The sequence below is a fragment of the Falco punctatus genome, assembly GCF_963210335.1.
Source record: "Falco punctatus genome assembly, chromosome: 3".
Taxonomy (NCBI): Eukaryota; Metazoa; Chordata; class Aves; order Falconiformes; family Falconidae; genus Falco; species Falco punctatus.
Window position 1 is genome coordinate 37789969 of NC_137582.1, and position 24924 is coordinate 37814892.

The 24924-nt window shown below is 42.8% G+C and overlaps 1 protein-coding gene and 1 long non-coding RNA gene across 9 annotated transcripts in view; one reads left to right on the forward strand and one right to left on the reverse strand.

Moving 5' to 3' along the window:
- The window catches only part of LOC308061423, a 37645-nt gene extending 24989 nt beyond the window's left edge, over window positions 1-12656 (reverse strand). For 5 of the 6 annotated variants that reach the window (XR_013927210.1, XR_013927211.1, XR_013927213.1 and 2 more), the window contains exon 1: window positions 1988-12656. This is a non-coding gene — a long non-coding RNA (uncharacterized lncRNA). The remainder of the gene's footprint in view (window positions 1-1987) is intronic. The other variant, XR_013927212.1, reaches the window with a different exon arrangement.
- Window positions 12657-12827: 171 nt separating this feature from the next.
- Window positions 12828-23965, forward strand: IL7 (interleukin 7). 3 transcript variants are annotated; one of them, XM_080381351.1, is made up of 5 exons: window positions 13097-13631; window positions 16576-16715; window positions 20332-20418; window positions 21201-21353; window positions 22813-23965. In XM_080381351.1, exons 1-5 carry the CDS (start codon window positions 13622-13624, stop codon window positions 22963-22965), a joined length of 543 nt encoding a protein of 180 aa, XP_080237477.1. In that variant the 5' UTR covers window positions 13097-13621; the 3' UTR covers window positions 22966-23965. The 3 variants fall into 3 exon arrangements, with proteins under 3 accessions (XP_080237479.1, XP_080237477.1, XP_080237478.1); XM_080381352.1 differs by lacking the exon at window positions 13097-13631 and adding an exon at window positions 13648-13912; XM_080381353.1 differs by lacking the exon at window positions 20332-20418 and having other exon boundaries at window positions 12828-13631.
- Window positions 23966-24924: the final 959 nt, after the last annotated feature.

The window sequence follows — 24924 nt, forward strand, 5'->3', positions numbered from 1 at the left end:
TGGGGGTGCTGTTTGCTGGCCGATGGGTGTGCAAGCTCTGCTGTGGGCGTGCAAGCGTGCCATGGTCCTGGCTGCTCTCGGCAGCATCTGAGAGCATGGCTGTGGGACCGCTGTGGTGGAAGGGAGTTTGGATGCAGGGAGAGGTCATCTGTTGATCTTGGGGTTTGGTTTAATCTAAAGAGTTCTGTGAGAGCTCAAGCCTGTTAGCTTGTCTGTTGCTGGGGGGGTCCCAGCAGCTTTGCTGTCACTGGTGCCAGGTGCTCTGAAGTTTTCTTTTAAGAAAGATGATGATAAATTCTGATTTAAAACCTCACCTCTTCCCATTTTATGCAAATGCCAAGTTTACAGGGGTAACAGTGTCACCTGTAAATCAAAAACACTTCGGCAAACAAGCAGCTCACTCAGTTCTGACACGACTGCTGTGCTTTGGATCTTTTCTTTTGTCAAAGGTGGGTTTTTTCACTCTTAAGTGCAGATAGAGACGGAAAAATTTCTTCTTCAGAATGGCAGCTTTCCCTTCCCTCCTGCTTCCCTTTGTTTCTAGAGATGGAACTGCCAGCTTCGGTGACAGGTGTAGTCTTACCCCTGCTAGCTCTTCAGCCAGATCCAGGAGCATGAGCCTGACCTCGTTTTATTTCTTCAGCGTTATTGCCACCTAAATTCAAGTAACAGCATCTTGGCAATGCACTAAGGTCAGGAGCACCCAGTGTGAGTCTCTAGATTTCTTGTTGAGTGTGAAAGCTCCAGAGGGTCTGCAGGTCTAAGTCAGATAAAATAAAGAGCTGAATTTTGCATTTGCACGGGCTCCTGGCTGGGCTCCAGCTGCACCCCACCAACCAGCCCAGCCTTTCAAGTTGACACCACTTTGTTAATGACAGTACTGAGTGACAGTGGCAGTTAACCCCATAATAATCACTATGGTGCATGCCATTGGATTCAGTTAGCATTACACTTAGCAGTTCATTCAGTTTACCACTCTACAAATCAAATAAACTATTTTTCCACCTTCCCACTTCAAATGATGCTACATTTTTTTTGCATATCTTATTCAGAAGTACGTATCTCTGAAATCAATCTGTATGCTTGGCCCTACAAGGATAAAAAACTGATTCTCACAGATGGCACAGAAAGGGAAAAGAAAAGTAAATCTTCATTTGTTATTGAAAAGAAAGAAGGGAAATCAGATTGCTTGTTAATAAAGTACAAACCCCCCCCCAAAAAAAAAAAAAAAAAAAAAAAAAAAAAAAAATCCAACAACAAAAAAACCACAACATCAGAAACAGCATGCCACTGTTTTCATCGTATGCAACACCTTTTATTTTGGCCCTGCCTCTGTGGAGCAATGCAGTGCTTTCCACACTGCTCTGGAGTAGAGGTCCTTCTTCCCCATCCTACTGCAAGCACCCTCAAACAGTGAGGGAAGGGGACCCCTTAGCATTTGCACACACAGGCAGAGCCAGCATAAACATTTGCTACAGCTGGCAGATCTTACCAAGTTCTGACTGGAACATTAAAAATGCTTTGAGCCATGCCAAATTTTCTGCTGCTTGTGGGCAGCTAGAGTGAACAAGTTACATGTGTCTTACCAGGCATTTTTCTTCACTGCTTGTCCTCTTTTCAGAAGTCAACCAGCTTGGTTTTACTTAACTTTTCCTAAATAATCTATCAATAATATTGTCAGGCTGGGAACAGACATGCCTTTCTTCAGTTTACAAGTAAGGGGACACTAGAATAAAGCAGCAGCCAAGAAGCTGTTGGATCATCAATTTTATATATAAATAAAACTAGGCATTAGAATTGTCCTGGGGCTTTTTCCAGCTTAGAAACTCTACTCTAGCCCACTTCCTCCCCTCCAAATAGCTTTGGAAGGGAAACAAAGACCTTCAACCTTTTTTTGATGAAGATATTTTTAGCGAAGACATTATTTGCGAGATATCCTGATAATAATAGAAGCTAGAGATGTCTTAGTGAAGCATGTGTTATTCACTTTTGAATACCTGTGTTGTGTACATCTGTTTTGTCTCCTTACTCTTCAGCGCTAATTACAGAGACACTGAAAAATAAATGCTGTATGTTAATTCCAGTCCTCATGTCCAGGAATACTTCTAAACTGTAAGAAATGGACAATTTAATTCTAAAAAGCATGACCACTGCAGGGAGCACCAGCAGGCAGATAGGCACTAGTGAACAAGGCATCACACAAGCAATTTCATTCTCTTGGGACCAAAGTATCCTGCGTTCCTAATTGCATCTTTATCTTTTCCAAACTGTTTGGCTTATAGCCTTGTGCCATAAATCTCCATGTGGTCCATAAAATAGTGCAGCACAAGCTGCACCTTCTCACACCATACATGCTAGCAACCCCTTTCTAGCCTGCCCCTTTTTCAGATACATCTCACACCTGACTTATCATTTTGTTTAGCTGCTGTCTCTGTTGGATTGACATGCAGCATGCAGCAGTGATTTCACATGTAGCATCACCGAAGCCTGTCTCACCTCCAGAGCAACATGCAAACTGCTGCCTGGATGAAAGATGACGGTGATTTCCAGCTTACCTGCTTTTTCCCCTCCTCCTCTTCCCATTTGTCAGGTGCCCCAGTTAAAACAGGACCAGTCAAACGGTGATGTAATTTAACAAGCGAAAAGCGACATGGGAGCTGGCTGTGCCATGGTGCCAGCTACCACTACACACATATGCATGGCTTTGTCATTTTATTCTGAAACAACTACTCTCCTTGTTTGCTCTGAGTGCAGGGATGCCAACACGCTGCAAGATGTCAAGGTGCTGAGCAGCGGCTCAGCTCCTGACAGACACATGTAGCCTAGGATGTAAGCAGAGCTTCATCCCAGCTGTTACCCCAGGGGTTGTCAGCACAGGCAAGTCATGAACTGACCCCACCTCCGTCCCACCCAGCCGTCAGTCCACCTCCTGCTGTGATATCCAGGCTCACACCTGTGTGTCAGGCTACCTCTGCAGAAGTTTATCACCAGGCTGGTTTCATTCTGGCAGGCTTCCTCGGGACAGCTAGGAGAGCTGATAGGGAAAAAGAAAAGGGCTAGTCCTTGAGTTTATTTAAAGACAATCTCCAGAATTTTGATAATTAGCATGGCACAGGGAATGGCACGCCCACTTCACCTTCGTGTTATTTGGGGGTTTTTTTAAACATTATTTTAAAAGAAATACCAGTCTGCCATATTGAGGATCTTCAGTTCCTATCTGTGGTGGGGCAAGATAACCACAAAGTATTCTTACAACGTGTTTCTAGAGGGAAGAGCGAAATGCTGCAGCCTTCTACTCCCCTGTGCCCACAGACCATGCAGACAACCTGGGAAGGGAAGGTTGTCACACCCCAGCTCCCTGTGAAGACCCACCACCTTAGCATTCGTGTGGAGCCTGCTCCTTCTCAGCGCTCTCAGGCTGGTATACCAGGGTGTGCATCCCTGGTGCACACCCTGGGTGCAGGGCTGGAAAGGGAGGGAAGGAATCCCTGAGTAATTAATAAGTTTGTTTACCAGCTGGTCTGGCCCTTTCCTGCCTTTGCATACACCCCCTGGTTCTTCCTAAGGCACTTGTCCAAGCTGTGCTCCAGGGCTTGCGACACTGACTTCAACCTTTACAATCCTGAGCACTTTTTACTTCCCTGGACCTGGAAGCTTTTTGAAATGCTTCTAGAAAAGGGGGAAAACCAGATTTAATTGGCACCAGAAGGGCCTGGGAGGTAGGTACCCCACTGAATTCAGAGAGCCAAGGGATGGAAGCAGGCATCCCATTTGATTTTCTACAGATGTGTCTCAGGGAAAATGCCTTGATCCCATTCTGAAGCTCATGTTGGAAACACCTCCTGGGCAGGGAGCAGGAGGATGTCCTCCTGTTCCCCCTCCCTAATGGGACTGCCCTGTACTGGCCTGACCACAGAAATTTCTTGACTGCTTTGGTAGATCTCCATTTTGGAATTAGATAAGTTTGAAAGGTCAATGTAGGCTTAAGTTTCCTTGGTGGGATCCTAAGGTAATTTGCCTACCTAAAGTTACTGATAGTGGAGGGCTTCTTTGCAGGGCAATAGCTAAGAGGGTATCTTTTGACAGAGTCAATGAGAGGCAGATTTCCAGGAGCTTAAGCCTGATGCCAGCACCTGGTTAAAGGTTATTGTAGGATCCTTCATCAGGTGGCTTCTAGATGAACACAGGACACTTGTTACATGGGGAACACAGCCTTGATCCTCGCATGGACTCCAACCAATGTGAACAGGAAGGACAGAATAGGAAGAGGATGACAATCTTTCAAGGAGAAAAAGTGGAAAAGCTGGTAATTGCTGGCATTTTCCATACACTGGACAACTGCTGGTAACCTGTACGCACACTAATATCCACATGCTGAAGTGTGTTGACAACCTAGCCCAAGAAAGATCAATCCCTGGGCGATGGAGTCTAACTGGTGGAGATGACAGCCGTGGTCATGCACCATTATATCTTCACATCATTCTTTTAAGTAATCCAGTTTCAAGGGAAAACTCTCCTGGTATTTCAGTTTTTATAATGTTACATTTGCAGTCACCTATGTACTGCTGTATCAGCTAAAATACTGCTTGTGAGACAGACTTGGCCTTTTAACAATTTTGCAGCTTGCACATGTAGCACACATTTTGTTTCTGCTGTTTTACTCAATTATGGTGAGGCAGCAGGAGGGGCTGCTGCTGCCAGGGGGCTCATGGTCACTGGCTGCCGTGGGGCCAGCGGAGTTCTCGGTACCACACCGAGACCGTGAGCCCTACTCTGTATGGGTACGTTCTCCGCTCACCTTATCCAAGTGCTAAGGGCCAAGGTGTCTTGGTTTATACAATAGTAAAGGTTGGGTTTTTTTTCCTTTTACCAGAATTAGAACATTTGGTACCTGCTTTGTATCTTGTCCCCTAGAGACTCACTTCCCTAGAACCTCTTTTCCTAGAAACACACAATCCCAGAAAGTTCCCATGTCTTCTGCTTGCCAAACTAAGAGTAGTGAGGAGTTCTGATTATAGCCTAAAAGCTGTTCCCAGTGAGGACGAGAGGTTTACATGCCAGGGAAATGGACAGGACAGCAGTTTTAGCTTGTGCCCCACAATCTGCGGCTAGAGGAAGCTGTTCGTACAGCTCCTGAGTGTCTCACTCCAGACCCATGGAAGCAAATGGTTCAGGTTTTGACCTACTAGTATATGCACCGGCAAGCACTGGGGAAGACCTTTTGCCTAGGTTCACAAGCTGTGTTATGAGCACCACTGGATAATGTTTGCATTCAAACAAGACCCTTAGGAGCAGAGGAGGGGACAGGGAATATTGAGTTGGGGCAGGAGAAGTGCAAGAAGGATGCCACAGATTTGAGACTGGTGTTTTACCCAGGAGTACCCCAGCTATGGGTGTACCAGCAGTATCAGGAATGCCTTAAGGGATCATAACAGAAATGTGCAGACATTATGGCACAGGGATCTCTTTCCAGGGTGTTCCTCAGAAGCAACTGAAGACAACATATATGATGCCATGACATCTGCAAGACTCTGCTTCCATGGAAGAAGATATGGCAAATCTACCACCTTATAAAATCACTCCATACTTAGGGGTCCAGGTTCCCAGTAATGGACTAACACTCCCGAAGGGGCCCATGTCCCTCCACTACAGCCTCCGTTAATCTCCTTAAATGTCCCAGTCACAGTCTAACCAGCTGCCTTGCCTACAGCCATGCCCTAATCTTAACCATACACAGAAAAAAGCCACTAAATTGTATCATCTGGGTTAGGCAAGATAAGAAACAACGCTGGGTGTGACACCCACTGAAAATGCCACAGCTTCTCAGTGCCCATATAAAAACGCATCAAATAAAACAGGTGGCAAAATGGAACGCTGCCTGTGAAACAGCCTGTGAATTACTAGCAATATATTTTTCCTTTCAAAATGGTATGGCCCAGAAATAAAACAAATAATCCAAGGATAAAAAATAAGAGATGTACATCATATTTCTCCAATACTTCTGGAGAGGAAGGGGCTAAAAACTGCTGAGTCAGGAAATCTTTACTATTGAATTACTAACCTTCATTAGCTGCATCTGCTATTGCTATTGTTCCTTCAAAATTAAATGCTTTTTTTTTAATAGGAATCTACCTTGAAAGAGACTTACATTTTCAATGCAAAGTAGAGCAATCTAGTATATGTTTCTGAAATCACAACAGCTTATTAAAGACTGATTAATTAGACAGTAGTAATTGTGGTGCAGGGCAAAGAGTCAGGACAAAGATGTTTAGCTTTGGTCCTTCACCAGTATTTTGAAATATGTGACTTGAATATTTTGAAAACAATTTCTGAATGTAATTTAAAACAATAGAAAAAGCTATTAGTGACCACTCATATATTCTTTTTAGTTTTAAAGTTTACATTGTTATTTGATCCACTTTTGTAGGTTAGAACAACTTCTAGCTCTTCACACATTTTCATTTCAGGTCACTTGCTGTCTTAGCTTCTGTCGAAGGAGAGAACATAAATCAAAGACACTGAAAGGCTCAAACACCACAGAACAAGCACACATGTATCCATCCACTGCTTCAAAGTCAGCCCTTTAAAACAGTTATGATAAAACAAAAGACTCAGTACCTGCACACTGTTCTTATGAAACACATTTGCTAGGTCTTCGTATAATATTTAAGTGTACTTTCTCTGTAAAAAACCGAATTCAAGTCTCAGCATGCACCAGCTGTTTTGATTTGCCAAATGATGTTTACTGGGTAAATTGCATTAGCACAGCATATTGTAATTGTAATTTTGCTTCCTTCTTAACTGCCCCCTGCCTCTCTAATGCATGGACCTTACACTCACTGCAAACAAGGGAGAAAGGCACATATGTGATGGGGATCTGCAAAGACAGAGATGTGTTTGGAATTATTTTAGGTTAACTCCAGACTAAAATAAATGTTAGAAATGACTCAAAGCTTCAAAGTGGAGATACTCTATTTTCAGCAAATCTGAAACTATTTTCTTCAAATCTGCAAACTAGTCTTTTGCTTAAAAGTAAGCCTGTAAGTTAGACATAGCGCTAAGCAGGCACGTGCTTGCAGGATTAGACCTACAAACTCCACATTTACAATAACTGATCTCTGTTTTAAACAACTGCTTTGTATCAATTGATTTTTTAAAAAAATAATTTTTAAGAACAGTCTTAATCTTCAAGATAGTTAACTACAATGCAATAAATGCATCTCCTTGGTATAAATGCAACTCCTGGGTAGTAAAGAGTGCGCTTTGTAACATTTTTTAAGTGCGCGGATTTAAACACATTGGTGCACTAAACAAATCAAGTAAAAGTTTTCAAGACTGGGAAGGCATGGTTAGCAAAAGAAAAAAACCTTGAAGTTCACAGAAGTTACCACAATTAAGTTTGTCTTCACACTTTGAGAAATTAGTCATCTTTTTGTTATGTATGAAAGACACAGAATATCCTTTTCTAAAATAAATAAAAGTAAAATAAATTTAAAAATAAATTAAAATAAAAAATAAATAACAATTTAAAAAATCTTTCTGATAAAAAATATGTCTTTCGATGAATTTAGTAACACACCTAAACCCTTCAGCAGAATCATTGTGATGGGAGACATACATTTATTAATATACATCCAAAGCAAAGTAAAATAACTATTAGGACCTTGCATTATATTTCCAAGATTTAAGACCTGAAACTTATTGCTTGGGTAGACTCTGGTTTTATGCAATTGCAGATATTTAATTTTACTCCCTGACACAGTGGTTCTACCGAAGTTGCCGTCACTTTCCAGAGTGACTATCTGCCTGCTTTTAAAACCAGGAGGAAGCCTCCCAGTTCTCTTTAACAAAAACAAAACAACAAACAAACAAACAAAAACCAAAAAAAAAGAGGAAAGAAAGAAAGAAATGGAGTAGTATTTCAGGGACAGTTTGCCATGGGTGTTACCAATCAAATTTTCTCAAATAACGTGCAATGAAGGAGAGGCGAGGAGAAAATTAAAAAGAAAAGTTCAATTAATGCCTTTTTGTACTTGCATAAGTGACATTGTAAAAAAAAAGGCCATCACTAAAAGACACAGAATTTCACACAAATTATAAAACATAATTGATTATAATTTTGGGAAAAACACTCTTAACAGCACAACACCAAAACTAAATGTACGTCCAAGACCCTGAAACACAATGAAATTTTCATAATTTCAGTATGGGTGAGTATCTTCAAAGACCATTGCTGCTACTAAACCTCCCCCAGCCCTGAAGCTGCACTTTTTAAAGTAGGAAAAGTAAGACAAAATGCACTGACAGAACAACTCCACACACACACACAACCTTCTTCCCTCTGTGGCTCACTAAAGCAGAAGCAGGATTTTCAGTATTTGTCCTGGCTGAAACGTTCAAGAGCTTCACCCAAGGCACCAAAGCAGACGACAATGGGCTCAAACCCTCCACTCAGTGAAGAGGACAGACCCACGCCAGCGCCTCATTGCCACGGAGCTGATGAACGGCAGCCGATGTGACCCACGGGCACGGTAAAGGCTGGCTGGTGGGCACAGCCTGGGTGCCAACAAATGGAGACCAGACCCGGTCCTTGTGCCCACCGGAAACCCCACACCTCACCTGCAGCACCGCCGGGAGCAGGGGGCTGCGTCCCGCACTCCGTGCCCAGTGCCCACCTGCAGCCGTCCCACCACCTGGGGAGTGGGGAGTGGGGCTGCTGGAGAAAGGCTGCTCTGCTTCATTTAAAGAGAGATGTTTGAGAGCACGCTTCTGAAAGCAAGCCTGCTCCTCAGTGAACTCAGCTAGCAGCCCTCTTCCCACCTGAAATCAAACTTCAACTACAATACAAGAGACCTTTAACAGGAGGGGCAGTGGGAACCCCGATGGTGGTGGCAAGGGCAGTTTCTTGCTCCTCAGGCTGAGTGTGCTGGCTCACAGGCTGGAAGCCTGGCAGGGCAGAAGCCTCCCCATGCTGCCTGACCCGCACAGGCAAAGACCAACCTAGGCACCGGGCTCTGGGGGGGACCCGTGTCTGGGGACATGGGCAGTGCCCCTGGCAGCCAGGAGCGAGGAGGCAGGTTCCCACCACTACTGCTTTATACCACACCACCTCCTCAACACTGGTAGCGCTGCTTTTAGGAAACTCCCCCTTCCCAGCAGTGATTTATCAAAATCTCTTTATTTGGCATGTTGCTCTTGGTAAAATCTTCATTGGCATCTTCCTGTACTGCAGGACAGGAAGATAGAATAATTACCACTTTCTATTGAAGGAATAAGCTTTTCCACAGCTTGATAACAAAATTTTCCTGTGAGCTTCACACACTGCCACAATTCTTAATAGTTTTCCAGAAATACTTTTTTTTTTCTTTCCTAACCTCTACTGGCAAAATTACCTTGAATTCTCACAAAAAAAAAAAAAAAAAAAAAAAAAAAAAACCAACAAAAAAACCAACCAAACAAAAAAAAAAGATATGTACATTACATCTGAGTGAACTGAGATACAATTCTGCGTTAAAAACCATGTGTCAGTTCATACTGACATTTCAGCACATACCCCAATGACAGGACAAACCATTTGTGCAGAAAAAGCAGCAACGGTAATTCAGCACAATAGGTGTCCTGCAGGGTGCAATGACAAAATTAGGTCCCACGGTCTTGCTTAAATATGACAGAAGATTAGAATTTCCCGGACTGGAGTATCTATGGGAGTTTTGGGTGCACAGTAAACTCTGAATCCCAGTTAAGTAGGGATCCTCTTGTGGTTTGGATTTTTTTTGGAGGGAGGATGGGATAGGAGGGAATCTGTCTCTTCTTCTCCCCATCTCCCATAGTTAAATGCAAATAATTTAAGTACCAAGCACATTTCTTCTTAAAAATAAGCATATCAGTAACAGCGGCCACGCTTTCCAGAGTTCCACCTGTTTGTGACGACTGCAGCACATATGTTTTACTCCAAAATAAAATTTAAAATGTATAACTTTGCAACTAATTGTATCCAGTAACACAATCATTCACTAACTATACTGTAAGTCTGCAAGCAGCCTAAAGTCAAATCTAAAGTAATGAGCAAAAGATCTTTTCAAGCTGACAAGCAACAGCTGCAGAAAGACAACTTTCCCAGAAGTACTTAGTGCTTTGAGAACTGATTCTTAACAAGAAATCATGTGCTTTCCAATTATGTAGCTACCCAGGAATATTGGTATTGCAGTGGTGGTTAATATGTAATGCCGTAATAGCTGCTTTTCTAAGCATAAATTTGACCAGGTCAGGAGACAACTGAATCTTTATTAGAGAAACTATACTGAGCAGAATCAAGGAATATGTTCAGCTATGAACCGATAAAATTACTAGTGCCTTTCAGTTGTTATCTATGCAATTTGCTGTACATTCATTTCTGGTTTTAAGAGTCATTTCTGAAAGCAGTGTGAAAGACAGAACTGCACATATTTTCACTAATGCCCTGCATTAGACTGCATCTTTTCAGAAGCTGCTTATTTGTAATTTTACTTAGTAAAAGTATTTACATAGCAAAGTTAATATATCTCTTATTAAAACACCCCTATAAATTGTTGAGTTACTAAAGAGTTGCAGGACACCTAATGCCTGGGAAGTTCCTACAGAAATATTTCAGTTTTATTTTCTCCCCCAAAGGTTTTAAGCTGCAGCTTAATTCAGCTCCCAAGGGAGAGCTCTCTACGGCACCAACGGCATTTCACAAAACGGGCAAACTGGTATCAATCATTTAGACTAGGTAAGTCTCAGATGGGATAAACTTTTACACCTTCAAGACTCCTTTCACAAGTTCTTGATTAAAATGGGCTGTTAAGATAATACTCATATAAACAGTCCCAAGTTTTTTCTTTTAGTATTTCAACTGGTCAGTGTCTGTTCTTTCTTTAAAGAATAGACAATTCCATCTGCTGAACATAGTCTTCTGAAGACTTGTGTTTGACCTTTCTGCAAGTAATCTTTTCAGAAAAGAATCATTGCTAAATCACTAAAAGGAGTGCTTTGACAACAAAATGCATGTAAAGTTCAAGTTATTTTATAAAGCACATACATGTTACAGTCAAAGCTTAATACAAATACGTCAAATAATATCTGAACTGTAAGTGTCACAGTCCAGGGCTAGGTCACATAACAGGGATCGATTGGGATCTAAATACAGGATCAGGTCACACCATCTATTTGTCACTTTGACTACAGAAAAAATTCCATATACATTCAATGGACAGACAGTTCATCTTCTTAAAAACCAGCAGACAAGACCCTGCCTCTTCCCAAGAAAAGAGTACTTTTCCTATTAACTGCTGTTAACACTCTAGCATAACCTTTCAGAGTCACATTTCCATTAACGCGTGAAGCTACTACACCGACTTCCCATCAATCACACTATTTTTATAAAATCTAAATTGAGGCAATTATCAGTCTTTCTGATGTTTCAGCCAAAAAACTAGCATAACCAAAGGAGCTAAAGATTTTTTTATATATATTTTACACCTTGACAATTTCCTAGCATCTACATAGAATATCTCATTTTGTGAGTACGCATGTACTATCATAAGAAATTGGAAGAACTACTTGCCTAGAAGGGAAGTTGATCTTGTGGATATGGTTTTGCAGGACGGGAGCTTTATAGTGCAGTTTTTTCAAGACCCATGAGACCAGTCTGTAAGTGCCAGACCCTAGAAACAGTTAGTCATAAATTTGCTTGCATTTCATCAGGTACTGTTCCCCCAAAAAAGAAGAGCACTGTGGCATTCTCTGACCTGCACACAGCAGCAAATTCAAATGTGCACGGGGGGATGTTTTCAGACAGCATTTGGCAGAGAAGGGAAAAGAAGACAATAAAAGAAAAAAAGAGTGACGGTGTAAGACACATCTAAGAACTAGATCATGTAGCTATTAGCGAGGCAAAATCCTTGACCAAATTCAAGGTCCGAGCCAGACGTCACATCCAGCCCGGCACACATTAGGGGAAAAAGCAAGCACCGGCACTTGGCCTTTGTGTGGAGCTCTGTTGATATCAATCACTGTCCCTTGCCCAAATAGTACAGTAGTGACATTAAACAGTTACTAAAGTCAATCTTGAAAGGGTGGAAAACACCCTCACTCTTGAATCTTGTCAGAACACTTCTGAAGGATTGCTTAAACTTTTTTCCAAAGAAAAACTCAAGAGAAGTCCAAAGCAGAGTGTAGTCCACGGGCAAGTAAACAGGGCCAAATACCTCCTCGTATGTGAATGAAGTGACATAATTGCAATACCAGAAAACAGGAGAAAACCATCCTGAGCAGTCCACACTTCAACTGACTCCATGTACTTGCTCCTTGATATTCACATCTATGCCCTTAGGTCAGCGCCCTTCTGAGAAGGGAGAGGGGTTATGGAATCAGGTCAGACTCGAGCTCAAGCAGAGCAGAAAAAGTGACATAGAACTCAAAACTCAAGAAAGTACACTGGGCAGGAGATGTGAAGGGGATGCTACACATACTTCTCATACCCTACTTTATTCCAAGCCTTTTCACCTACACCAAAGCACCAGTTTTTGTCACTCTGAATTTACCCAGGAAACCACAGCTGGCTACAGCTCTGTCTTTTAGAACTTGAGCTTCTTCTACACTTAAAAACACCTCCTGGTGCATTCACTCACTGTCTTTTGTTAATCCTCAGGGATTTCTGCAGACGAGCTAATGGCGGGGGGAGGTTGGGGGGCGAAGTCCGCCGCGTGCCAGCAGCCCGGGTAACCCCCGGTCCGGGACGGGGCCCTCCGGGAGGTCCCCCCGCCCCCCACCTCCTCCCCCCAGGGACAGCGGAGCGGGGCGCAGGCTTCTGCAGAGCAGCTCAGAAGCCCAGTTTCTCCTCCAAGAAAAAGACTCCAGAGCACGGTTGGTTTCTTTTTTCATCCACCCCCCCGCTTTTCTTTCTTTTTTTTTTTGGTTTTGTTTGGGGTTTTTTGTTTTGTTTTGTTTTAGGATTTCTTCCCGCGGATGAGCGGCTCTTTCCACGCGCACTGCCAAGGTCCATCCTTCCTCCCCGGCCGCGCACACGGCACTGGGCGTGTAGCCGGGGCTCTATGTAACGCCGCCGGCACGGCACGGCCCCGCCACTGCCCCGCCACTGCCGCGCCGCCCGCCCGCCCGCGGGGATCCCGGCGGCGCCCGCCGCCGCTGCCGCCCTCCTCCGGGCGCGCCCCGGGCCCCGGCCCCTGCCCGCTGCCGGTTCCCCCCCGGTCCGGACGGCTGCCGACCTCCCCCGTGGCGGAGCGGGATGCCTCCTCCCCTGGCGGCCGGCCAGCCGTCCGCGCCCGCCTCGCCGCGCTGAGCCCGCCGCCGCGGTCGGGAGCACCGCGGCCGCTGGCGGAGCAGAAAGTGAAAGTACCTGCCGCCGGCGGAAGCCCCATGGGAAAAGCACAGCCCGGCCGTCCCGCAGCCGCCTCTGACAGCGCCGTGCCCCGCCGCGGCAGGCGGGCGGCGGGGGGGTGCTGAGCCCCGGCTGGCCCCCGCGGCCCCTCCGGCTCCGCAGCGCGGCGCTCCGCGGGCTGCAGGCACCATGGGACAGGCGGCGCCGCCACCATGACCGCGGAGCCGCCGGCGCAGCGCCCTGCCGCCCAACCCGCGGACCATGTTCCATGGTAAGGAGCGCGCACCGCACCGCACCGCACCGCACCGCACCCCGCCGGGCCGCGCCGCTCTGCAGGCGCCGGCGGGCAGAGCCGCTCGGGGCGCCCCGCTCCACCTGCGCCCGCCCGCGCCGAGCTGTGCTGGCTCCGCGCCGCTCCGCGCCCCGGCCGCGCCGGCTCCTCACCCGCTCCGCTGGCTTCGCGCCGCCGGCCCCGCTGCCTCGCCGGCTGTGGCAGCGCGGTGCCGCCCGGCGCCCTTTTAAACCCGCTGTGACGGCCGGGGAAATTCCCAGGTTTGTTTTTTCTTTCCTTTCCCAGCTAGAATGAAAGTAAAAGCGGCCGGTTCCCATCCCGCCCGCTGCCGGGAAGCGGGAGCGGTAGCGGGGCAGGCAGCAGGAGGGTGCGGGGCGGGGGCGCAGCGCCCGGCATCGCTCCGCGCCGCTCCGCGGGCACCTGCCGCCCCCTCGCAGGGGCTCAGCGCGGCAGGGCCAGGCAGGCTGGCTGTTACCGGCGCTCCGCTCGGGGCTGCGGAGCGGAGCGGAGCGCGCGTGCTGCTCGCGGCGGTGCGGGCGGTTTGCGGGGGCCGGCGGGGTCCACGCCTCGGCACGGGCGCGCCCGGAGCTGCCGCTTCCCGGCTGTATGCTTGGGAGGGGATTTTTAATTGAAAAAAGAAGAGTTGTTTTTTTTATATATATATTTGGAAATACTGGAATACCAACTCTTCCTGACTTTCCTGGGAGAATTTTTTTGGGCTTTCCACATACGACTTCCAAGGTTTGGGGAGTTTACCGAGGGATGGGGTATTACCAGTAATAGATGCTCTCTTTCTTTCGAACTGCTGGAGCACTGTGGAGCGTTATCTGTTTTGCTTCTTTTGAAGCAGCCTAACTTTAAGGAAATTCCTTCCAATTTTCAGCCTAAAGTTCCTGGAACGTTTCATGACACTCCTCTGATGGGTTCCAGAGAACTCATTAAGAACGTCTGAACATGTTTCATTGTGATCCTGCAATGCAATCTACTCATGAAAGACTTCATGAGTGCAGCATCTCTTTCAGAATTATCTGCTGTGATTCTGCAATTTCCTAATTTAAAAAAGATTAAAAATCTGTACAATACAGAGAAAGTGAAAATAAATAGAAGTGACTTTGCAGTTCTCACCTATTATCCTCCACTTGCTGTTGGACAAACCAAATTTTAAGTGATGGAGTCTGTTACATTAATTTTAATTTAGAAGACAGTTATTTGTATCTCTTGAAGCATGTTTTTGAAGCAGCATATTCCAGCTGCTCGTATCACTGTTGTTTGGGAACAAGCATTGCAGTTGTGGGGTTTTTTGCACTGGAATCAAGGGGTGCAATGGTATATTGGGAAAATGTTGTCCTGTAGTTGAGTTCTTGCATTCTTTTGTAAACTTCTTTTAAAATATTAAATCTCAGTCCTACAACTGATAATGTGCTTGGCACAGATATAGCTATTCACAGGGTTTTTCTGTGGAAGTCAGGTTTACACTTGGAGCTTGAAGATCGTAATAGATAGACCTTACCTGGTTTTCATATTTACTACATGTAGGATCCATTTAGCATCCATTTAGCTCTCCAGGCTAGATGTTTTGAGATACTAATAGACTTTGGTTGATCAGTATATGAAAAGGTTAGAAAATCTGGTTTTCAGGCCATCAAATTTCCCATTAAAATTTGGCAGGCAGCTTGCCATCCGAATTTTGGAATTCAGCTTGTACAGGTAAAAAATTTCCAGTCCTGCTTCTAGGACAGAGGTGTACATCACAGCATGTTCACAAGTAATCTATCAGGAAAGAAAGGCTTTGGTTGTCTGGGAAAGTGGTATGCATTCTGCTTTGAAGCAGCAGCGTGCACTGGGAGTCGGCTGGGATGGGCTGTGAGGGACCGTGTTTCTCTGGCAGATGAGCACATGGTGTGGTGTGACTGTGATTCTTGTATCACAGAGCTCAGGTGGCTCAGTATAGGTTATGGTCAAGTTTCATTGCTTTCTTTTTAGTTATTCAGTAGCTCTGTCTGAGGCTGGGATTAACTAGTGATGCCCAAGTCAGAGATGCCCATCTCTGAGTGCTGGACTGGCAGTACCCAATGCTCCCATCCTCACCAGAGAGGAAGGAAAATAGGAGCTAGGGTTAGGGCATCCCTTCTGCCTCTCCTGGCAGAGACCCCACAGTTATTCTGTATGCGTCTGTTGTTCTTATTGAGTAGCAGAGATGGGTAGAAACAGCTCATAACTAGTGCAGGAACCTGCTGTGATCTTTGCTAATTCTCCAACCTAAATTTCTAAGGTTTTTTTCCAAATAATTTTCCAAATACTTAAATACATTTAAGTATTATCCTCACCAGTCTAGCTGTAGGCCAGAGTATGCAGAGAAGGTGGTGTTGCTGCCTTGTCCCATGTTATGGTTGCTAATATGTATTTGTACATTTGGTCAGCCCCAAAATGTGTATAAACACACTTTTGATGTAAAGACACATTCACAGGCATTTGTAGAATTTACCATATGAAAAATGGACAATTACAGTGAGATTCAGCTGCAGATTAAGACGCAGGAATGTCTACACCTATTTGACTAAGACGCACACTTGTCTACATATGTACTAGGTGGTTACGGTCCAGTTATGGTCAATGGAGAGACCTTGTCAACGCTTGCAGTGAAACCTAGAGATTAATTCAGCCCAAGAAGACACCAAGTAGCTGGTCAGCTCAATAGCTGTAGGCTCTTAACATGCTGGCTAAACCACCCTCGAATATGAGGGAGTTTAGACACCCAAGTAGTGTCTTAACCTGGAGCTGAATCCTTCCCTCAAGGTACAAGTCATTTGGTTGTACAAAGGTCCCTTTTAAACTATTTTAACAGATTAAAGAATATATTTGTTAATACAGCATACAGTCTATAGCATTTAATATGTACTTAACTGCTCTTGTTGTAATCCAGCTGTTTTTAGATCTATCTTCTGGGTTCTGCCACTGCTCCTTGTTCTATCTCCAGTGAATTCATCTAGTTGTGCAATGGGAAATAAAAATGGAATCCGTGCGAAGTATGAGAATATACTAAGCCATGACATCAATGAGCTGGTAGGTAATAGCTCTTGGGCTTTCAAAAAATAATGGTTATTTTTAGATTATAGAAAATAATAATTAAAAAAAGCTCTAATGTTAACATACGATAAAAGACCAATTTAAAATCACACATTATCCTGTAATGGCGGATTTATTTGAGTATGTGCAACAATTCAGTCTCTTTAAAATCTCTGAAATCTGTGGATGCTGCCTATTTGCATGTACAAGTACTGTGATACAGGTATTTGTACCTGTGCACCATGTAGTTAGATACATGTACCATTTGGCCCTAAATAGTATAATATATTACATTAAAAAGTACTCTTTTCTTGAAGTAATTTCATGACTACTTCTGTTTGTATCTTCTTATTAAGAGAAGAAAGCATTAAACAATCTGTAATTTGTTCTACTAATTGTAGACTTCTTGACTGAAGTTTTTATGTTGTCCATTGAATACAAATGCAGAGGCCACAAAATTCATACAACAGAAAAAGTTTCTTTGTCTTCTACTTGTTAATATATCTTGTTTAGTCAACAAAGAATCAACTTTTCTAGATGGCAGCAGAGAAAACCTGAACTTTCTCAGTTGTAAATCTCTGCCATTATGGCTTTATCAGCCAGATTTATTACAGTTTTGCAAAACAGTATCATAACATTTTACCAATCCATGCTCAAAACCTACCTTCCACCTCTTCATCATGAATTATTAACAATCAAATTCATCTCTCAAGAACACTTTCATGGGAGAAAGCACTCTCTGTAGTTGGATTAGCAAGGCATTTCTATGAAAATGGGATTTTTCTGATAGTTTGTCACTAAACGAGCATTCACCCTTGTGTTGCAGTCTTAAATCAAGATTTATTTGCATGAAATACAAATGATATATAGTGCTTTTCCAAAGGTGAAATCAGGAGACATTGTATTTCTTCGCACCTACAATCCACCACCATTCTTCAGAGCATTAGGCCAGTGGTTTCCAGCCTTTCCCTATCAAGACACATCAGCCCCCAACTGGAAACAAAATACCTTTAGGGTCAGGGAGCAATCATTTAATTTTGAAAAGCATTCCAATCATGCTTTGTTTGTCAAGATTAAGAAGAGAGAAAGGTACATCTCCACAGATAAATGACTATATCCTAAACGAGGCACCAAAGTTGGGGAAAATATCCATGGCCATTAAACCAGATAAGTAGCCCCTTTAGTTTGTCATGTTATTTCTGACAAAGACAAGTGTTTCTCAGAGAACAAAAATAAACCCTCTCGGTGAGCAGTTGTAGGACAGCTGACCTACAAGACTAAACAATACGACAGGAGTAACAGCCTCTGGGAGGCAGATCTTGCTGTCTTCTGGTTCTGGAGAGCCATGAGGTGCATCCCAGCTCTCCTTGAGCTGCAGGGTTGGGGTGCTAGAGGGGTGTTCTGGGCTGGAGATGCCTTGCCACTTCCCAGCTGCACCCCAGGGTGCCGTAAAGGATTTGAATGGAGCAAAGCCATTCTTCCAGGCATATTTTCTAAGTCTTTGTCATTTTTATCGTAATAAATATTGGGGTTTTAGGAGATAGGATTTTTTAGGAGACTGTATGAGAACTAAAACTGCTACCCAATGAAATAAATAAATAAATAAACAAAACCTTAGTGAGTTATTGTCTGTGAAAAGTAACAGGAATGTAATGACTCTGAAGCTTTTACTTCCCAGAATAAGCATGCACAAACCACTGCTTGTGCAAGTTTCTTCATTTTCCTGTCTTCATTTTTCCCAGTTTAAGAGAGAGTCATTTGCTTTCTATGTAAAATTAAGTGTATAGTCTTACATACACTGTAACTTCACAGCAAATACTATAGACAGTGCCGTTCAAGTGATAGCAACTGCCACTAGGCACCTTCCTGCATTTGCAGAGCCAAAGTAAATAACTTTGAGTCCCTCAGCCTGATGTTTGAAAGCAGTTATGGAGATGACTAGTGGGTTATATACTAGATCTCTGTAAGTAATTTGATTTTCCCTGACTTTTCTGGGGCCAGGATTTCCTTTATGTTGCTTTCATCACAGCAAATAAAACTGCCTTCAGAAATGTTTACTGTATGTTATACTAAAGATGATTTGAGGAAGCCAGTGAGAACAGGTGAATCCTTAGCAGTTAGCAAATGAAGCCACAGAGATATAGGTTTTAGGGTATTTATTTATTTATTCATTTATTTATTTATAAATCTTAGTGCTGTATGACTGCAGCAGAACTTCTTTCTGTTGTGGTACAAGCAGAGATGTGCATTATCTTCCAAATATTTGGGTGGGGGTGGGGGGTGTTTGTCAGTGAATATTTGACTCCCTTAAACTCTTGGTTTTGAAAACACTTCTTGGATGAGGTTCTGTTCATATTGTCGAAATTTGAAATACAGGCATGTTACACAATTAAGTTGTCTAATGTATTCATATGTCGCGACGGAGGGAAGTCTGCTGATCACTCATATTGAGTGACTGTGTCATCCCTCCGTCGCGACATTCATATGCATGCCTAAGTGAGGACATCTAATACAATATTGTCTGGGGCTGCCTTTTTAAAAGCCCTTCTGGTTATATTAGGTTGTCTGGATACAGGCTGAAGAAGAAAGTCAAGGAATGTTGTTGAGTTGGGTTCAGTTGTCATCTCGATGACAAGCGTGAAAGCAGAAGGAAAAAAACACCCATTGATAAAAGATTGTGGTTACGCAAAGGGAGCAACTGATATTGCTTAGGACATCTTCTGTTAGTGCATATGCAAAGTGAGTGCTACAACCTGCCTGGAAGCCTGGGGCATGTATTTATTGAGACAAACATTGTATTGGATGACTGTGTAAGATTTAAATATTCCTGTATCTTTTAAAATGCCAAAGAACTAAGTAATTCAATAGACTATGAATTTTAAATGTTTAAAAGTTTAAAATGAATAGATTTGTGTCCATTTCTGGGCTCCCCAGTACAAGAGAAATATGGGGCTACTGGACAGAGTCCAGCAAAGGGCCATGAAGATGATTAAGATACTGGAGCATTTGCCCAGTACGGAAAGGCTGAGAGACCTGGAACTGTTCAGCCTGGAGAAGAGAAGGCTCAGGGGGGATCCTATCGATGTGTATAAATACCTGAAGGGAGGGAGCAAAGAGGATGGAGCCAGGCTCTTCCCAGTGGCACCCAGTGACAGGACCAGAGGCAGCAGGCACACACTTGAAACACAGAAGGTCCCTTCTGAACATCCAGAGGCACTAGTGCACTGTGAGGGTGACCAAGCACTGGCACAGGTTGTCCAGGGAGGAGGTGGAGTCTCCATCCTTGGAGATATTCAAAAGCCACCTGGACATGGTCCTGAGCAGCCAGCTCCAGGTGGCCCTGCTTGAGCAGGGGGGTTGGACCAGATGACCTCCAGAGGTCCCCTCCCACCTCAGCCATTCTGTGATTCTGTGAATACCTTTAGAATTTGTAGCTGGATTGGGGTTTTCTTTGCCTGCTTGCCAAGGAAAAGCTCAGAATTGTACACTAACCCTGCTACACTGAGGAGATTCTGCAGAACAGTTTAGTGTGCGCATCACCAGCTGTTAGTAAGAAACTTGGCTCACTTAATTAAAAGTACTTCCATGTTTAAACATAGATGCTATTTTACAGGTAAATATGTCTGCAGAGTATCGTGACAGGTGCTGCAAGAATAAAAAACATGAAAATAGCAAAGTGTTTTTCTGCAATGATACTCAGGTAAAATTTAACGTCTCAGAATTTACTTTAGAGAATACAAACTCAGATGGGTTCTTTGAACAATCCAGTCCATGAATAACATATTGTGGTAAAGTACTAATACCTTTCAATAGTCAAATCATGATTTTCAGGGTTGTTCCTTTTTTGAATTTGGAATCACATCATTTGTCAAGCAAATTGATATTTTTAAAATTAAAATATTAAGCAATTCCATGTTCAAGAAATGTGTGTGTGGGGGGGGTTCTGCTAGAAAGTTTCTTTTATATTTTTAATCCAAAACAGTAACAGAAAACTAATTTTATTTTGCCAATGGAAGTGAACATAAAAATTTCCCAACATCTGTTTTCATTTTTCTACAGAAACCATATTTGCTATGCTTTTCACTTCAGATCTGAAAGCTTTAAAAGTAATAATTTGGGCAGATCTCAAATGACAGAAAGCACAATTGTCAGCTTTTGCTGCATATTTTATTAGGACTTGATAAAAGGACTGACTCCACAAATCATTCACCATTTCCCTAACTGCATCAGCTGACTTCATTACTGCTATGGTTTCTCCCTAACATGTTTACACTATTATTGTTACTACTACAAACTGATATTTTAAATATTTTGAAGAGATGGCAGGTAGGTCAGATTAGTCGTGTGTTTTACTGAAAAAGAATGGCACTATGAAAGCAAAAGAAACTAATGGTAACTGATGTAGATTTTTTTTAAAGACAAACCAACATAATGAATGTGGCACAGATTTTTCAGGACACATTTTTATTGCTCTCTTTCCAGGAAATAGAATCACTACAGAGTATGGCATGCAACATGCTCAGATTCTTTCATAAACAAAAAATCAGCAAAGACTTTAGATGGAAAGCAGCATTAGTCTCATGTGGGACATTACAGCTTCTACAGTGCAAATGTGAAAGACTTAAAAAAGAAAAGGTGAGTGGCAGTGATGGCCTACAGGTTGTTGGAAGTCTGTGACTTCTTCCTTAGAGCTCTTCAACACACTGTCATAGCTACTTCTCGAAGTCACAACTATCATGCATGTGTTACATGCAAGACAGATTTTGCTCTGTAGAGCGTGTCTTGTAATGGGCATTAAGCCCAGTGCAAACACTAAGTCAGATGATGATCTGGAAGTCTATAGTGAAGACATATACTCTGGTTCAGTACTGAAATACCTGAGTTAATTCTCCAATAAAAGACAAAGGCCACACTTGTGTGAAGAAGGCCTTTAACTTCTCTAGTGTGTAAAGTCATAGTTGTTACTTCTCATTTGGGTTCTACCCTGAGATTAATGTTTATTTTGATTTGTTTCAGTGAACAATTAGCGGGAGTTTCTCCCCATTCCATAATCCCTTCATTTTCACCACAATATCTCAAACTCAACAGGAACAGTTAGATATGAAAATATTTGGATTTATAAGTCATTGGCAGAATCTGCTCTTTGATTGTCACTGAAATCCAGCGCAATGATCTGCAGAGTACCATAGCAAAGGAAGAGTGTTCTTTTAAGTGTAGCTCACAGTTACCTATTGAACACAAAAACACTGACCAACATCAGAAAGTCTCCCCATAGGCACCAGAGGATATAATTCTTCATGATTGCCTTAAATAGTTGGATTGAAGGTTGCCTTTAATTCATTCTTTTCCTCCTTGAAATTGAGAAAATCTTAGAATCCAGAACCAGATCTTCAAAGTAACGTTTGTGTCTGTATTTTGCTTAGCTACCTGTGGTGACTCCAAGGTTTGCCTTACCGTAAAAGCTATCCCTCTGAAGTCATAGAAGTCAAAGTGTCACCCTTGAACCTCCTGCCTAACCTCATGGATGGCTGGTTTTATTTAAAGACCAATTAAAGTCATTTAGGTAAAGTCAAGAACAGCCACTGAATATGGACAAGTCTTCTTGTCTGCGGGCAAGATGCTGAACACTAGGCTACAGCTACCAGCTCCTGGGAATGGGTCTGTCTCGTTCCACCAGGCTCAAGGTACCACACTTGTAGTCCCATCTTTTGAAGTTTGGCTCGCTATTTCAATGGCTTTATTTTTCCAGTCCTTCAAATAATGGAGGATAAATTTTAAACCACTGGCAGAGGCCATACATGTTTTTACTGCTGGTGCACACTGGTTTCAGCTGCCCATATTTGCTGTGTGTTAAAGCCACCTTCTCTCAGCCCAGGGGGCAGGGGTGGCAGCAAGGCTGTGCTCGGAGCGAGAGCTTGAGCATGATGCAGGCTGTGTACCACTGCAGCACGGTCTGTGAGCAACCCAGCTTTCTGGCTTAATTACCATGTAAGGTACCTTCATTATTTATTGAGATGTAATGTTTGTTTTAAAAGATGTCTATATGAAAAGAATAAGCACTTGAAAATTAGCAACACAAACTGTTCTTTTTCAGGTTTGCACGCAGGTAAATACACAAAATAAAGAAGATACAGGAACAAGTGAACAGCCCAAAAAGAAATGTAACCAAGAACTTTGTGAACTGAAAGAAAATATATCTAGCCTTCGATCCTGCTGGAATAAATTTGAAAAAGTATTTTCCAGGTGATTCCAGGTGAATCCTGCTTTTTTTCCTTCAAAGTGGTGTTACTTAGTATATTTGCATTTTATATGCATTCTTAGAGTAACTCTGCTCACTTATATGAAAACTTTATGCCAGAATTCTGATGGAAAGCTACTGTACCTTGTTCCTGGTGACGGAATAAACAGAAATGGCTAAACCAAGCTGCTGAAGTCCAAGAAGTGGAAATGAAAGACCAGAATTTGAAACAAAATGGTCCACAGCAAGCCGTGTCCCACCTTTGTGCTCTGGAAACTACTCTGAATTTTCTGATCTTACGAGTAACTTTATAATACTGTCATATGAAAACATACACTTACATATCTACTGCAATTTATAAACCCATCTTTGAAGCTGCATGTGAAGAAAATAGTATGGAAAAGTAGCTGGTTTCTTTATATCTACATAAAAGACATCAAGGACCAAAAGGAACAATCTACCAAACAAGCCACTGATCTTGGGTCCATTCTGCTGATGCAATGAAGTTCTCAGCGTGGTTATCTAATGGGTCTGCAAGCCAGTTTCGGTTTGGAAAAACAGAGAGGTTAACTTCTTTAAAAAAACCTAGGAAGGGTACTGATCTTTGAGAGATGTAGCACACTTCTACTGGCTGAAGTAGAGGCAAGACAGTGAGACCTATGGAAGGTGAAAAAGGAGATGCCTGACTGTTCAGCTGACTGGAAACAGCACTAGCCTTTTGTATGTGGTTATCCTGCAGTTAGGTGCAGGAGGAGCTAGAATTCCTTACCTTCGGATTGTGATTCCTTACATGCAGTTATTTTATGTAACGTGTTTAACATGTTAGACAAACATGATTTAAAATGTGTGAATATTTTCAGAGAATAATATATTGGCATTTAACTAATAAAGTGTTCATATTTAGTTTTGGATAAATGGAAGTATTTTTATAGTTTGTAACTTTTGCAGTTTCTTACTTTGATATTATAACTCCTTTGGTAATAAAATATTTGTCTTCTGTGGAATTCGGCTGTTGACTTTTGGGTGTCATTACTCCTTTTTTAGCCTTTTCCCACAGCTAGTCATTAAAAGGACAGGTGGTAAGATAACCTCCAGCTGCTTAGGACTTCCATTATAAAACACCTATTTCTTAGTTGCTTGCAACCTGGCCAGTTCAGGTAAGCATTTCCATACCAGGTCTCTGCCTTGGACAAAACGCTTTGGGAAATCTTTAGTTAAAGTCAGCCTTTTGTTTCCTGGTTCAGAGTAAAGTAACATATGTTGTTTTATCTGTGTTAAAAGAAATTTTCTGTGGAACTACTCTGAAAAATTTTTGGTATTCAGAACAAAGACTTGGAAAAAATGGTGGAGTGTGCTTTCAAGAACTGTACAGATCCCCTTTGAATGGAATAAGATTGCTGTATGGAATTCATGAAATTCAGTGTGCCTTACTGCTAATGTGAGGGAAGAGGTTAAGAGCAAAGCAAATACATTATCTTTTCCTGAAATACACCCACTCCAACCCCCTCACCTATTTATGGTGAAGAGACTTGTGGTAGGAGTAGTATCTTTGGAAAACTGTGATTGAGACTTTCACATATTCTCTAGCTTTTGATGTAAGAGATTGCAACTTTAACTCCAAACACTGAAAAAACCCGCCAAACCTAACCCCAACCCATAACTCTTTTATGTAATAGGAAAAGGAAACAGATTTATCTGTATCATACTGCAGGTAAGAGAATGTAGCCGCTATTGTAAGGACTTCTCTGGAAATCCCTTCTACTAAAAGAAGTCCCAGGAGACTGAGGAACAACTGTTTTGTTTGGTTTTTTTCTTTGAAATTCAGGAACAGTTTAAAGCCAAGTTTTACTTCCTAGTAACCACTCAGCAAGTAACAGTCAGTGTGAATGAAAAGAAAAACACGTAGATGCAGTATTAGCTACTACAAAACTGGAAGTTCAGTCAGCTCAAATGACTTAATCAGCAGCC

Coding starts and splice junctions, on each gene's coding strand:
- IL7 (XM_080381351.1), top strand. Junction 16,716..20,331: donor GCCATGACATCAATGAGCTG/GTAGGTAATAGC, acceptor GCTATTTTACAG/GTAAATATGTCTGCAGAGTA. Junction 21,354..22,812: donor AAAGACTTAAAAAAGAAAAG/GTGAGTGGCAGT, acceptor GTTCTTTTTCAG/GTTTGCACGCAGGTAAATAC.